General features: G+C 41.0%; 1 protein-coding gene across 1 annotated transcript in view; it reads left to right on the forward strand.

Moving 5' to 3' along the window:
• MLLT3 (MLLT3 super elongation complex subunit) overlaps positions 1-5,302 on the forward strand; it is a 284,266-nt gene extending 278,964 nt beyond the window's left edge. The window contains exon 11 of the mRNA XM_040238388.1: positions 973-5,302. Within this exon, the coding sequence (XP_040094322.1) occupies positions 973-1,104 (132 nt within the window). The 3' untranslated portion in view covers positions 1,105-5,302. The remainder of the gene's footprint in view (positions 1-972) is intronic.
• Positions 5,303-14,265: the final 8,963 nt, after the last annotated feature.

Consider the following 14,265-nt stretch of genomic DNA (forward strand, 5'->3'; position numbering starts at 1 on the left):
ATAACAGGATAACCGACATCATTGTTAGTGTTGAAACCTTAGAAAGTGTCCTCCTGAAAACGAGGCAAAACCAACAGTGCCTCTGTCACCGCTTTGTTGATCATATTTCTGGAAGTTGGAGCCAATTCAAGGAATGAGGTAGAGCTATTCCAAATGGGGAGACAAAGGCATCCTTTCTTTCTGTAGATAATACCTATTACCTCCAAATACTCAAGGCCATCCACTGAACATGACTGATGGAATGAATATAGATTTTTATTTATTTTTTGTGGAAGCATAACAAAATGTGTAGCTAGATCAATTTTAACAAAGTGAACACATCTTTTGTCACCAGTACTCAAACCAAGTAGTGAAACAGTCCTAGCACCCCAGAAGTCTTCCTGGAGCCCATCTATAGTCACTGCCCATATCTTTAGGGAGGTGGAAATGGAAATGGTTTCTTTTTTTTTTTTTGGTGGGTTTATTGCATTTTCTAAACTTTCAACAATAAGGTAATCAGAAAGAAAAATGATCATTATATTGATATGTGTTCTGCATGTACATATTTTTATAAGGAGTTTTGTTATTCCTAGGCTGTAATTTCCTTTCATCTGTTAAGTACAGCCACTGTCCTTTGGGTCAGTAACTAATTTTTAAAAGGGTCTTGAAATTGTATTTCCCACTAACTACCCATTCTCACTCCCACCCCTATAGTAAAATAGTCTGTTGATGACTTAAAAGTTAGGAATCAGTTTAAAAAATATGAATGATGAGAACAGGTAATCTGCTCTCATTGAGAAGTTCAAAGGGTTAATATTCCTTTGACCTACCAAATTGGCTAAGAGGTAGTTTGGTGCCATCAATAATATGGGACCTTCTTTCTATAAATGAGTCTCTTAACCCCTTGGGTTCCATATTTGACTCTCTCCCTCTCTTTTTGCATTTTGATGCCTATTGCTTATTGCCTAAACTTTCTGTTCTTCATTCCTCTAGATTGTGAACCTTATAGAAGAAACTGGACACTTTCATATCACAAACACAACATTTGATTTTGACCTTTGCTCGCTGGACAAAACCACAGTTCGTAAACTACAGAGTTACCTGGAAACATCTGGAACATCTTGAGGATACAACAACTGGATGCATCAAAAACTATTGGTTTTTTTTTTTTTTGGTTGTGATTTTTTTTTCCTTGTTTGTTTATATGAAAACACTCAGAATGATGCAACCAAAAGGGAAAAAAATAAAAAGCAAACAACCTTCAGCTTTATTTTTCTTTAAAGCCAGTCATCATCTCTTGATAAAGGAGAGGTTCAGCAAACCAGCCTCAGTGGACCACTCTTCTCTCCAAGGAAATCCCTGGGAAGAGTTAGCCTGGATAGCCTTGAAAACAAACAGATCAAACACAACACGAGAAAACTTAAAGAATGTGTATGGTATCACGTGTCTCTCTCTGTGGTGGTTCATTCCACAGGACGAATGCATATTCAACACACTGCCTTATTACATAACTGATCTATTTATTAATCGCATACTATAGAGTCGTTGAGGGAATGACACCACAAGACATTCTAATCTCGGTCCCGTGGATGCTCTTTTAATGCAGCGCCCTTGCCATCCCAAGCCCAGTGACCTTACTCCGTATACCGTGCCACTCTCCAGCAACTTTTCCCAAGTCCCTTAACTCGTTGCAGTCTGTATTTTCCACCTTTTTTTCCAGTTCCAGGACACAAATGATCAACTGGGGGGACCAAATAGCCACCCTGATTTTCTCCTTTGTGGTCTTTTTTTCCTGAAAGTTACAGTCCTTGGCTGTATCCATATAATGAATGATCTTGGACCATGGTAGTGAATGCACCAAATAGGATCATATGAATTGCTGTCTAGCCTTAGTCAATAAACCTGTAGGACTTTTAAACAAACGTGTACCTGTAAACGTCCTGCATCCTACATTGTTGAGCTGTCATCAACATCCTTGTGTCTGTTTCACTGTTATGATATTAGATGAATATGGAAGTGAATGCATTCCACAGGATCATCATTTAAAAAAAAACAAAAGGAATTCTGATTCTGTTTTCTAAAGAAATGTTGTAGAAATTCTTAATTTGGATCTATTTATTAGTAAGAGTTTCAGCTTTCTTCAGCTGCCAGTGTGTTACCCATCTTTACCGTCAAACCTGGAGTAAGAGATTTTTGTTTGTTCTCATATGATCCTCTTAGACTCTTTTATATTTGAAAAATTAAAATCTTTCTTTGGGGGAAAACTCTTGATTATTCTGCCATAACAGATTGTGTATTAACTTGTAGATTCAGTGGTTTGATACCTATTTAGTCACTTGCTTATGTTTCCAGAAGGATTTCTTGTATTGGTGACAATAAAGATGGTTGACAATAAAGATGGTTGGGGAGGGGGGATATCTTTGTTCTTGATGTACCCTGTTTTGAAACTAGAAATCTGTCCTGTGGCATGCAAAAGAAAGCAAATTATTTTTAAAAGAAAAAAAAAAAACCCAAAGTACTTTTGGTGTCATTATTCCATCTTCTCCATAAATGGAGACATGCAAAATACGAACAGTTCAGCACCAAGTTTTTGTGCTAGGAATTCAACTGAAAAGAAAAGAAAACGAAGAAATACTTCTGGATCCAAAGGTTCGTTCACTGGATCAGCCTTAAGAAAGTCTCTATGTGTGCTAATAGACCAGTATCTCCCTTGTTGATTCCCACGCCAGATGCTGTCTTTTCATACAGAGATTAACTAGGGTCTGTACAGAAAATGGTCTTTCCAGACCCATTCTTTTGGGCAGGAATGTAAATGCAGATTGATAATGGAGTTATTTCTGCATTTTAAAAAGGGGATTTTTTTTTTACATTGTTTTTTTCTATCCAAAGACACTATTTTTTTCCTTTAAAAAAATTATAATACAGCCATGCTCCTTGTAAATTACTTCTCAAAAGCATCCTCTCTGAGGACAAATGTACTTTTTCAATAATGTTATGACTTTTGTGATTGGCAGGACCATCCTTGAAGCATTTGTTTCGTAGTCCACTTCTCACTGTTTAATTACAGAGGAACTTCGAGTTATTTTGAACATCAGGTGACTGATGAATTGCGTGATTTTAGCTGTGTTTTGTTTCTTTTTTAACTTTACAGGTGAAGGGGGCGGACAATGCTTATATGGAATTGTTTGCAACATTTAAAACTCTTGAAATTTTTCTAAATGTTAATTCACACATTCTAATTAAGCCAGAAATGTATGTAGCTTAACTAAAATATCTGTGCAGTTTAACTAGAAATGTATATATGTAGTATGGGCCATTTTTATTTTTGTGTCTAAATTGTGTGACCAAAACTGTGATTTGGCAATGTAAAGGTGTTTTTGTTCCCTAGGTTACTGACCAAGAAACTGGTTAACATAAGACGTAAGCAGACAAAAAGGATAGTAAGAAGGGAAGCTATTACAGTGATAAACTTTAGGCCTAAAATTTAGGTAATAAAGCAAATGTCTTCAGAATATTGACTGGAATGGATAAAATTCAGGAAAATTTAACCCTTCACGGAGACAGAAAAATGAGTTTTCCATGAAATTCCAATAGAATAAGAGTCATTAATGTTTTTTTTAGAAGTTGAACTCTTGCTCTCATCTGATTTTTAAATGCAGAAATGATAAACCCCCTTTCAATTCAATTCTAAAAGTTGAACTTAGAAACCCACTGAGTTCTGCCAAGCTTATGTACACTCACCTTTGAAACCTGTTAAGATATTTTTGACATGTGTGTTTTAACAGTGGCTTCAGTTTTTTTTTAAGCATGAAGGGAAAATGGCAAGGTTTAATTTCTTTTGTGTGTGTGTGTGTATATATATATATAGATAGATAGATAGATAGATGTTTCCAATAAAATTAATTGGGTGAGTGTGAATATGGTTTAAGCCAACCAGAGTATAATAAACTTTAAATTTTCCCTCAGCAATTCAAAGGAAAAAAAAATTTATGTACAGAACTTCCTCACCTCCCCTTATCAATTAGCATTTGCCTCTGGTTTTGCAGCTGGATATTTAGAAAAAGATATGCTTAGTTTATAGCAGGCATGTTAGCAACAAAAATGCGTGCAGCTATTTTGTTTCTTCACTATATTCCACATCTCTTTATGTAGACAAATAGATATGTCTATATATGCTTGCATATTGTGTCAAAGTAGGGAAGAACATAAAAACTTAAAATCAGGAGACAAAATCTCTAGGAGAAAAAATTCCTAGGAGAGTGTCCCAAACATTTTTAAATTGCAAAGCAAATTGCTGTAATCTGAATAATTACCCACCTGTTTTGTGGGAAGAACCAATAAAATTGGTTTTCTTCCACTAAACACGTCTTCTACCAAAAATGTTTCTGCTGGTAACTTTTACAGACTCAGCTACTCTTTAAAAAAAAAAAGTTTCAGCTTGCATACCATCCCACATACTGTTTAGAGCCCCACACGTGTGAATAAGTTGACATACTTCTATTTGAGAGAGACTTTATTCTTAAAATGTTTTAGGTGTCCCTAGGTAACAGAGTTGGATGTTTTGTGTTGGAAATGGCCCGTGTTGCTATTGGATGGTGTGTGTTCATTTTTCTCCCTGGAGGTGATCTGCTCTGGAGAAGTTTGCTGTGTGCTTGTTACTTTCCACCCTTAGCACTTTTGTGTACTAATGCTGTGTACTCCATATGTACACATATCTTAAAATCTTGCTTTGGACTATTGCTCTAAAGCTATGAGTATAATGTACGGACTACTACAACCGCAGTGAATGTTGAGGAGTCGATTCCCATGGTTTAGTCTAATCTTGGACTGGAAGTCTACATCTTTTGACCTCTTTTGTTTTCTATGATGCTTTTTTATTATGTAGGCACTGCCATCCTTGAGTATCCCTTGTAAAGATGCATTGAAGAAGTCAAAGGAAGACAAAGCCACCACTGTCTGTAAACTGTAAATATGTATTTTGGCACTTGTACTCCAGTATTCTGAAAGTAGAGTTATGATGGAAATGCTGACAGATCCATAACGGTGGCTAGAGCTACCATGCAGTGCAAAAATAAATTAAGTAATTGTATTCTTGAAATTAACAGTGCAAGGCCAGTACGTTTTATAAATCTGTCAGTATCTTTTTTTAATGGAGTGTGTATGTGTAGTAATGTTGAAAGATACACTGTGTATGTGTGTGTAGATGCTACTATGTGAACTACAAGGCATTCGTTAAGATGTATTTCCCATCTCTAAAACCCATGTTGAAATGTAAGTACAGATGGACAGAAATAGGTGTTTTACTTAAATTCATATCAAATTTGTTGTGGCTCCATTTTCTTTTCAGCGTACAGTCTTCCTGATTTGTTAAGAGTCATTTGACCAAGATTTGGTTTCCCTTTGCATACAAGAAAAATGAGCCCCCAGCCTTTCTCAACAAGTGATGCTGGTCTTAAGGAAGAATGAATGGTGAGATGAGAAACAGCTGGGGGCATTCATTTTGCTGCATGCATCTTTGAGTCCCCAGGGTCTAGCACCATATTCTGTGTCCTAAAGCCAGTACATTTTTTAAGCTCTGCAAAGATTGGGCAAGAAATGATAGGGTACATTCTTGGAATAAACCAAGTTACTTGTGCATGGTATTTTTTTTCTTTTTCCCCTTTTTTCTCTGGGAGGTTCTGTTTACAACTTAACAAAGGTCTTGGATTTACTCTAGCGGCAAGAAATGCTACCTTGTTTAGACAGGAAGGAGAAAGACTACATCAACAGAGAGCAGAGAATGCTTTTGGTTTGGCAAGGAACCAAGGGATTGGCTGTAATGCTCTATGTAATGCTGCTTAAGAGTAGAGAGAGGTCAGATTTGAGAAACCTTATCTTTAGGTGACAAGCCCTTGAGGGGACGATAGTGGACTGCTTTGTATCTTATCAACCAGCAACTGGTTTTAGGTGTGGAAGCCTCAGTCCCAGATGGGCTCATCTGACAGCTAAGCTTTCTAATGACCATGCTTGAATTGGGCTATCTTTTCCCTTTGTTTCAGCCTAGATATTCATTTGTTTATTTTAAAATAATGGCCTTGCATTTTCTCCAACATGGAGAAAGTCAGGGTAAGCATCCTGGGCTTGCTGAAGACAGGATGTTGTCTCCCAAGTGCTCTCATATGGGAAGTGCACTGAACCTCAGTCTCCCCCCAGACTTCCGCACCCCCCTCCACCGCCCCATGCCGTGCAGAATCGCATTCCCACTGGATACCCAGGGAGTCCTGGAGAGAGAGATGGCAGCTGAAGTGAGGCCTGACGCCCAGACCTCTCTGCTTGGGAATTTGGGGATGCGGTGTCCAAAACAAATGGACTCATTTGTTCTGATTAGTGGAGCAACTAAGGGTATTTTATGGGTTCCCTTGCTCAGAGTACCACCCAACTAGAAAAGCCTGAGCACATTTCAATGCTTCTGCTTTCTCCACCCGGTAATAGTATCCACACCTTCCTGTTTATGTGGCCTCTTCCTCTTGGAGGCATTTCCAGTCTTTTCCAGAGGTTGTTAACTTGCCCTGGGCTGTCGGTGCAGCCTCTTGGTCTTAATTTCCCCTTAATTAGAGAAGGGCAACCAGTGTGGTTCCCAAGCGCTAGGGAGAGACATACAAGGCACAAACGAGAAAACACTCCATTAATTATAACTGGGCCCTATAGCTGTACAAAAATAATCTACTGCTGGAATGAGAAGGCTCCTGAGTCCACATTGATAATAACTCAGGGCATTGGGATCATGTGCACAGAAGACGTGGCCACAGGGAACAGGGAGATGGTGGTGCACGAAGGCAAAGCAATTTGCTCCTTCTGCCTGGTAACGTGTCTCCCAGCACATGTAGCCCCCACTGCGGAGCTCTGAAGTTTCAAAAGGGTAGAAAAGGATAAATCCAGGCCATTAAAAGAAAATAATCAAAGCTATTGAAAAGATAAAACAAATGAGTCGCACTAAAAGGGCCGTCTGTGCAAGTAATAAGGCTGAAATACTGATACCGATTTCCTAGCCGAACAGCATTCCTCACACATGTGGTTTGTGTATCCGTGTCTGGGTGGGTGGTCTGGGGAGAAGTGCTAAATGCAGCAAGCTGGCTTAGTTTTTGAGCAGCGGAGGGAAGCTTTGGGACAGGCTCAGCCCCTGGCATCTATAGCCCCTGCAACATAAAGAGGCTTTCCTCTTGCTTTGTTCCAGGAGGGAAAGTTTTAACTTAGCTTATTCATTTAAATATGAGTCTCTGTTCTGCACAGAATCAAAGGGTAGGAGGTTTGTGTGTGTGTGTGTGTGTGTGTGTGTGTGTGTGTGCGGGTGTTTTAAAGCACCTCCTTGTCCCGTGTCCCAGCTCTAGGGGATGGGATGTATGGCATGGAGTGTAGTAACTCTCCATTTGTTCTAATTTATCCCCTGAGTGCTAGGCAACTATACACATTTCTTTGGAAAGGGATGCTATTTTAAATAATACCTCAGTCTCGATAGGACACGAAAGAGTATTAAAAGCACATGTTATGAATCTAGTCCACGAACAAAAGCCAAAGGCAGACGGACTCCCCCCAAAGGCACATATATATTAATGACGAAGGAAGTACACTCAGTTCAAAGGGGGAGACTTGTTATGGGAGACTTCTGCTCAGAAAATAAGGTGCCCCTCAATTCATGGCTTTTGACAGACAACGGATCTTTGTCTGAAGACAGGTTGCTTCGTGAATATTCCTCAGAGTGGATGACTGTTGTGGTCTTTATTTTGAATATCCATCACTGAGGGAATAGATCATTGATTTCCACATTATAATGTATGCTTGTTTACAGGTTTATTTCCTATCCACCCCTCCCCCCACCAACTGAAATGAAAGCCTGATGAAGACAAAGGCTTTGTCTTGTTACACTGCTGAGAACAATTCCTGGACAAACTAGGTACCTATATTTGTTGAGTGAAAATGTGGGAGTATTTTGTAAAACATTGACCTCTTTTGACATTTTATGAAAAAAGCTTTTGTGTTAAAGTGAGTTTGGGAAAACTGCCCAGTATCTGACCCTCTTGGAAATTCATCACTCACTCCTCTAGTAAATCTCTGGGAAGCCATATATTCTGCCAACAACCACCAAACTGGTTTCACTTGAACACTATTTCTTATGCTGTATGTAACAACAGCAGTTGCAGAAGACAGTAACAGATGTTTTGCTTTAAAGTTCCTTAATCAACATAATTTTACACTATATTTCATTCAAGGCTTACAACCTAAAGTTGGGATGCTGCAGGTTCACAGAAGGACAGTAGAGCTGTTAATATCCCCAGAAATTGTTTTCTGGGTTAGGTGACCACTTACCATCCAAACTGGAACATTGAAGAATTATCCCAGGACAATGTGAGTACAGTGGGTTGTCTTTGGCAAACTGGGACATGTGGCAGGGCATCGTATTTCCAAGGAATGCACTATTGGACGTGGAGAACTGAAAATTTACTCTCAGATTTCTGCTTCTACCCTGATTTCTGCCTGTACATGATTAACAGTGGTTGGGTTATATATGGTAATAAGAGCATCCTCCTCCAGGTAGGGGCAGGCCCTTAGGATCCATGTTGGAAAGGGCATTTTCAAAGTTGCTGAAGATCTACGGGTGTTGAAGTGGCCTCTGGGCCATCCCTCATCATCAACCGCTGCCCCCCGACCCACCCCACACCGGAGCCTATCATTTGAATAGGTGAATAGGCTGTAGCTGATCAGTCCTTTCTACAATACATGCACCATGCAGGTATGTGTATGGACCCAACATGTTGGGTCCCTGGCCCTGTTCCCAGAGCCTATTGCATGTTGAGGTTGTGGGGTTCTTCCACACAGGATATCTACCACCTTTGCACCAAATGTCACCTCTTCATTGCTACCTGCTGAGTCACTGCCTCCTGCTGCTGCTTCCTGGGGGTTGGCACCCTCTCCCTGCTCATTGTTGGAGTGTGTTCTGGAATTTTGCTGCTCTCTACTCTGCCTCCATGCCCTGCCATGTGATATCCTTTGATGTTTTAGTGGCTCTAGGTTGCACAGGTATAATTCCTAGTAGAGACAGAACAAAGACTCCAAAAATGTTGAATGAATGAATGAATGACTGTAAATAAACCTCTTGGCTTGCAAGGGGGTTGCTACATTGTCACTCTCTACTGCCTCTTTCTCCAAAATTCCCTTATTCTGCTACTGTATTAAATGTAGTGTATTATGGGGACAAAACCCACAGATGCTGGAGTCAGAAAGGCTTGGTTTTGAATCCCAGAGCTGCCACTCCTAGTCCTTAAACCCTTAACCTTTCTTGTCACTTGGTTTTCTCATCTGTGAGATGAGAATAAAAATGTACTTCTGTTTTAAGGTTGTTACAGAGATGACATACTTCTAATAGCACTTCACATGCAACGGAGTGATTTTTACTGTGATTCTGCTGTTGGGGTCTGATGAGAGCCTCCGATTCACTCTCGTGGTTGAGAATTTTGCCAACACATAGCAGGACCTTGTTGCTGTTTGCTGTTCAGCCTCAAGTGTCTTTATTCTAGTTGGCCACCTGTTGTGATGTGCCCATGGTTCAAACAGCCATGAGCATTGGCCATCCTCACATGCACTTTCTTGCAAAACAGTTATCAGTTACACAACTGACTGCTGCTTTGGCAGCTGTTTTCAGCCCTTGGAAAAGAAAAGCAGGCAGAGGTAATGGGATACAGTGTTCAGGTTTCTTGTTGGCCTCAGGGCTGGGTCACCTTAAACTGAATTGAACATATTTTCTCTTGGTGAGCTTGTTTGGTGGAGATAATATTGGTGAAGCTGAGGTCATAAGTTCAACCCCTTTCTGAAAACATTTGGTTTTCCCCCCTTGTATGGCTAACTTTCCAGTCTTTGGAAGTCCAGGGTCTTAGAAGGACAGAGAGAGAGCCTATCCTTTCAAACATGACTTCATAACATCTTCTGAAGGGGGATTATTGTACATTGTTATCATCATTGCCATCTTAAGGCACCCATGGCTTACTATTTTGGTAAAGGGTGTTTGGTTGGGTGACCATCCTCCCAATAACATTGGCAGTTTCACCTGGAATAAACCAAGGTTGTGACCTTGGTTAGACAGACATTCTACTCAGTTATCATATAGACCTTGCTGCTGAGTCGCTTCAGTCGTGTCCGACTCTGTGCGACCCCATAGACGGCAGCCCACCAGGCTCCCCTATCCCTGGGATTCTCCAGGCAAAAACAGTGGAGTGGGTTGCCATTTCCTTCTCCAATGCATGAAAGTGAAAAGTCAAAGTGAAATCACTCAGTGGTGTCCGACTCTTCGCTATCCCATGGACTGCAGCCTACCAGGCTCCTCCATCCATGTGATTTTCCAGGCAAAAGTACTGGAGTGGGGTGCCACTGCCTTCCCTGCATATAGACCTTAGGATGATATTACTCCTTTGTTTTTGAAAGCAGATATGTATACTATGTTGAACTGTTATCTTATAATCCTGTGATCTGATTTATAGCAAGTATCTCCGTAACTCTTATTTCAGTATTGTACTCTTAAAAGCCATACCACAGTTTTGATGGGATGTGGTTGGCCATATCGCTTTGTAGAGGACCCCCATATAGACCTTTGCTATAGAAATGCCCACTTCAATGACTACTGCTCCCTATATTCTTTTTTCTCTTAATTATGTGATGTATTAGTTTTCTATTGCTGCTATAATAAATTATGACAAACGTAGTTGCTTAAAACAATGCACGTTTAGAATCTGTGTGCAGTGCAGGAGACGTAGGAGATGTGGGTTCGTTCCCTGGGTTGGGAAGATCCCCTGGAGAGGAGGAAATGGCAACCCACTCCAGTATTCTTGCCTGGAGAATCCCATGGACACAGGAGCCTGATGGCCTATGGTCCAAGAGGCTGCAAAGAGTCAGATATAACTGAAGCCACTGAGCACAGACTAAGCTCAGAATGTCAGCAGGGCTGCACAAAGTCTTTCAGAGACTCCAGGGGAGCATCAGTTTCCCTGCCTTTCTCCAGTTTCTAGAGACTGCCTGCATTTCTTGGCTCACCGTCCCTTCCTCCATCTTCAACGTCAGCAGTGTAGCTTTATAAAACATCTCCCTGACTTTTACCTTCTGCCTCCTCCTTCCATCTTTTACGAACTCTTGTAATTACCTTTGGACAATCCAGAGAATCCAGGATAATTTCCCCATCTCAAGATTCTTTACTAATCATAATCAGACTTGCCCCTTCACCATGTAAGGTAATATATTCACAGGTTTTAGGTATTAGGATATGGTCATCTTTGGGGGGCAATTACTGTGTCCACCACAGTGGGAAGATGCCAGTATTGAAATCCCCATCCTTCTGGAAGTTTAAGGAAATAAACTTCTACTTAGGTAACTAAGTAGAATTTGTCCATCCCACATTAAAAATGAAAGTAATTTTGCCTCCAGTTCTAATAGTTCATGGCATCATACTTTGTGATGATGACTGTGGTAGCAATTTTTGAAAAATCCACAGTGAACCATCTTGAAAGGTTATTTAAGGTTCTGGCTGTGGTGATGGAAATTCAGTCTGTCATTCAACATATATTTATTGAGTATCTACCATGTGCCAACCAGTCTCCTGAGGAGCTAGTGAAAATGTAGCCGTGATGGCTACAGAATTTCCCTCCCACTTTCCTGGGACAGAGACTCTTCCCTCCTGAGCTACAATGTCATCATGTGGTTAGGACTTGTTTGAAGCAATATGGAAATTCTTAACTGGCAGACAGACCAAATAGCCTCTCTGGGCTCCCAGCCTTCTCACTCCCATTGCTGATGGCAAACTTCTTAATCTGATCTGAGTTTCACAACCTTTTTAAAGAATGGCCTAAAGTAAATTTGTTGTTGTTCAGTCGCTAAGTTGTGTCTAACTCTGCGACCCCATGGACTGCAGCACACCAGACTTCTCTGTCCTTCACTGTCTTCCGGAGTCTGCTCAAACTCATGTCCATTGCGTCAGTGATGCCATCCAACCATCTCATCAAGTGTTACCCCCTTCTCCTCGTGCCCTCACTCTTTCCCAGCATCAGAATAAATAGTTCAAACAGTGCACAGGGAGCAGTCTGGGGCCCTGATAGGACAAAGGAATCAGCCCTGCAGTGCTGCCACCCACTCAGTGTGTAGTTACCCCTCGCTGCTCTGTTTTGTTTAATAAAGACGAAAACCCGATGACATCAGCATTATCCTACACCATCTACCCCAGTGATTCCCATATGCTGAGCTGTGGTCTGGTTTTATCAGCATCACCCAGGGAGGTTTTACAAGCCATTCCTTTTCCAGAGGCTCTGATTTAATTCATTTGTGCAAAGCCTTGGATATTGGTAATTTCAAATGCTCCCTAGATTATTCTAACGTGCAGCCAGGATAGGAGTATAAAAAATTAAAGTCCTGGTTCCCATTGCCAGAGATTGTGATTTAATAAGCCTAGATCGTTAAAGATCGTTAAAGATCAGATCCTGATCGTTAAAGTTTCTAACAGGTCGCCAGGTTTGGAGGCTACAGTCCTAGCAACAATCTTCTGGCGCCTTCAGCTATCAGGATTCTGTTTCCCAGGGATCCGCAGTGCTCATCAGGGACTTGTTCCGGGTACAGATTTCTGGAATACGTGTCTACCCCAGCCTTCCTGATCCAGACTCTGGGGGCTGCAGCTAAAAAGCTATGGGTTTAACAAGTTCTCTAGGTGACTCTTACCTGGAAATTGTAGGAAACACTGTAGAGCTACTTAGGATCCTGAGGCCAAGAACTTAAAGTTTTGCCTTTACTTCCACTGATTTATAATCTAGCCCACAAATCCAGTCTCTGTTCCCTGCATTTGGCTGATTTGCCCTTGTGGCCAGTATTCCTGGTCTTGGTTTGGTGGCATACCATGGACGGGGCATTGCCCGAGTAGCATGGGCCCGTTTGCTTAACTGATTCTCCTTGGATTTTCTGCTCTGTTGATGGCTGTCTGGACAGTGATGTATCATTTCCTTGTTAGGTCATCTGATCGGTTCAAGCAAGAAAGAAGGAGGGATGTCCTATGGTAGGGATCCCCAGCCTCTGGGGTCTAATGCCCGATGATCTGAGGTGGAGCTGATGTAATAATAATAGAAATAATAATATAAATAAAACATTAATATAAATGTTGTAAAAATAATAGAAATAAAGTGCACAGTGAATGTAACGCACTTGAATCATCCCTAAACCATCCCTCTCCCACCCACCCTGGTCTGTAGAAAAACTGTCTTCTGTAAAAGCAGTCCCTGGTGCCAAAAAGTTTGGAGACCACCACATTAAAGTACCACGCATAGGAAGGAGGCAAATAATATCTGGGTGTAAATAAAACAGAGGTACTTAAGGAGGCACCAGTCAGATTTCCTCTGGTGGAGACAATGTGTTGGCCCTGAAATATTGAATGTTTCCTGATTGTTTTCCTCCACCAGGTAGACATTTTTAGTTTCTTTTATACGATCCAATTTGTTAGCAATTCTAGCATAAGAAGGTCGCTGTTTATTCTTGTTTTAGTTGTGCCTTTCAGTAAATGGATTATTTCCTCATGTCTTTAACTCGGTAACCAAGGTGGAAAAATTGTTTCCCTGAAATTATGCAGCTTTCTCCTTTGTAACTATGTTAGCCTCAATAGGATCTACGGTATGGATGTTCAGGCTCCAGAATTTTTGTACAGAATCATCCAGTCCTCCTCAAAGGTGGTTTTCCAGCACCATAGTTGAATCCCCAGCCTACTGATGGTGTCCTCATACCTCACCAACTTATGTGTTAAGTGTTAGTTGCTCAGTCATACCCGACTCTTTGCGACCCCATGAACTGCAGCCGACCAGGCTCCGCTGTCCATGAGATTTTCTAGGCCAAGGATACTGGAGTGGGTTGCCATTTCCTTCTCCAGGGGATCTTCTCAACCCAGGGATTGAACCTGGGTCTCCTGCACTGCAGGCAGATTCTTTACCGACTGAGCTACAAGGGACTCAAAAGTCACTTGCCATGTGGAATCTCCACAGATTTGACTAGTGTTGACTTATGACCTAAAGTAACAGAGATGTCAACTTAGGTTTTGGATATTTTCTGTGGACCAAAGATGATGGTAATTCCCAGTAAGTTGACTGAGGAGGAGTAGTATTTTTTTTTTCCCCAGGTCATCCTACTTTCATAGAATTCAAAGTTTTTTCTCCAAGGGTCATTATTGGTCATTATTGATCTTGCTTTGAAATCCCTCAGGACAATAAGGTTATTTGTATGGAAGCAAAATTTTTGACA

The sequence above is a fragment of the Oryx dammah genome, unplaced genomic scaffold (genome assembly GCF_014754425.2).
Source record: "Oryx dammah isolate SB20612 unplaced genomic scaffold, SCBI_Odam_1.1 HiC_scaffold_1, whole genome shotgun sequence".
NCBI classification, from domain to species: domain Eukaryota; kingdom Metazoa; phylum Chordata; class Mammalia; order Artiodactyla; family Bovidae; genus Oryx; species Oryx dammah.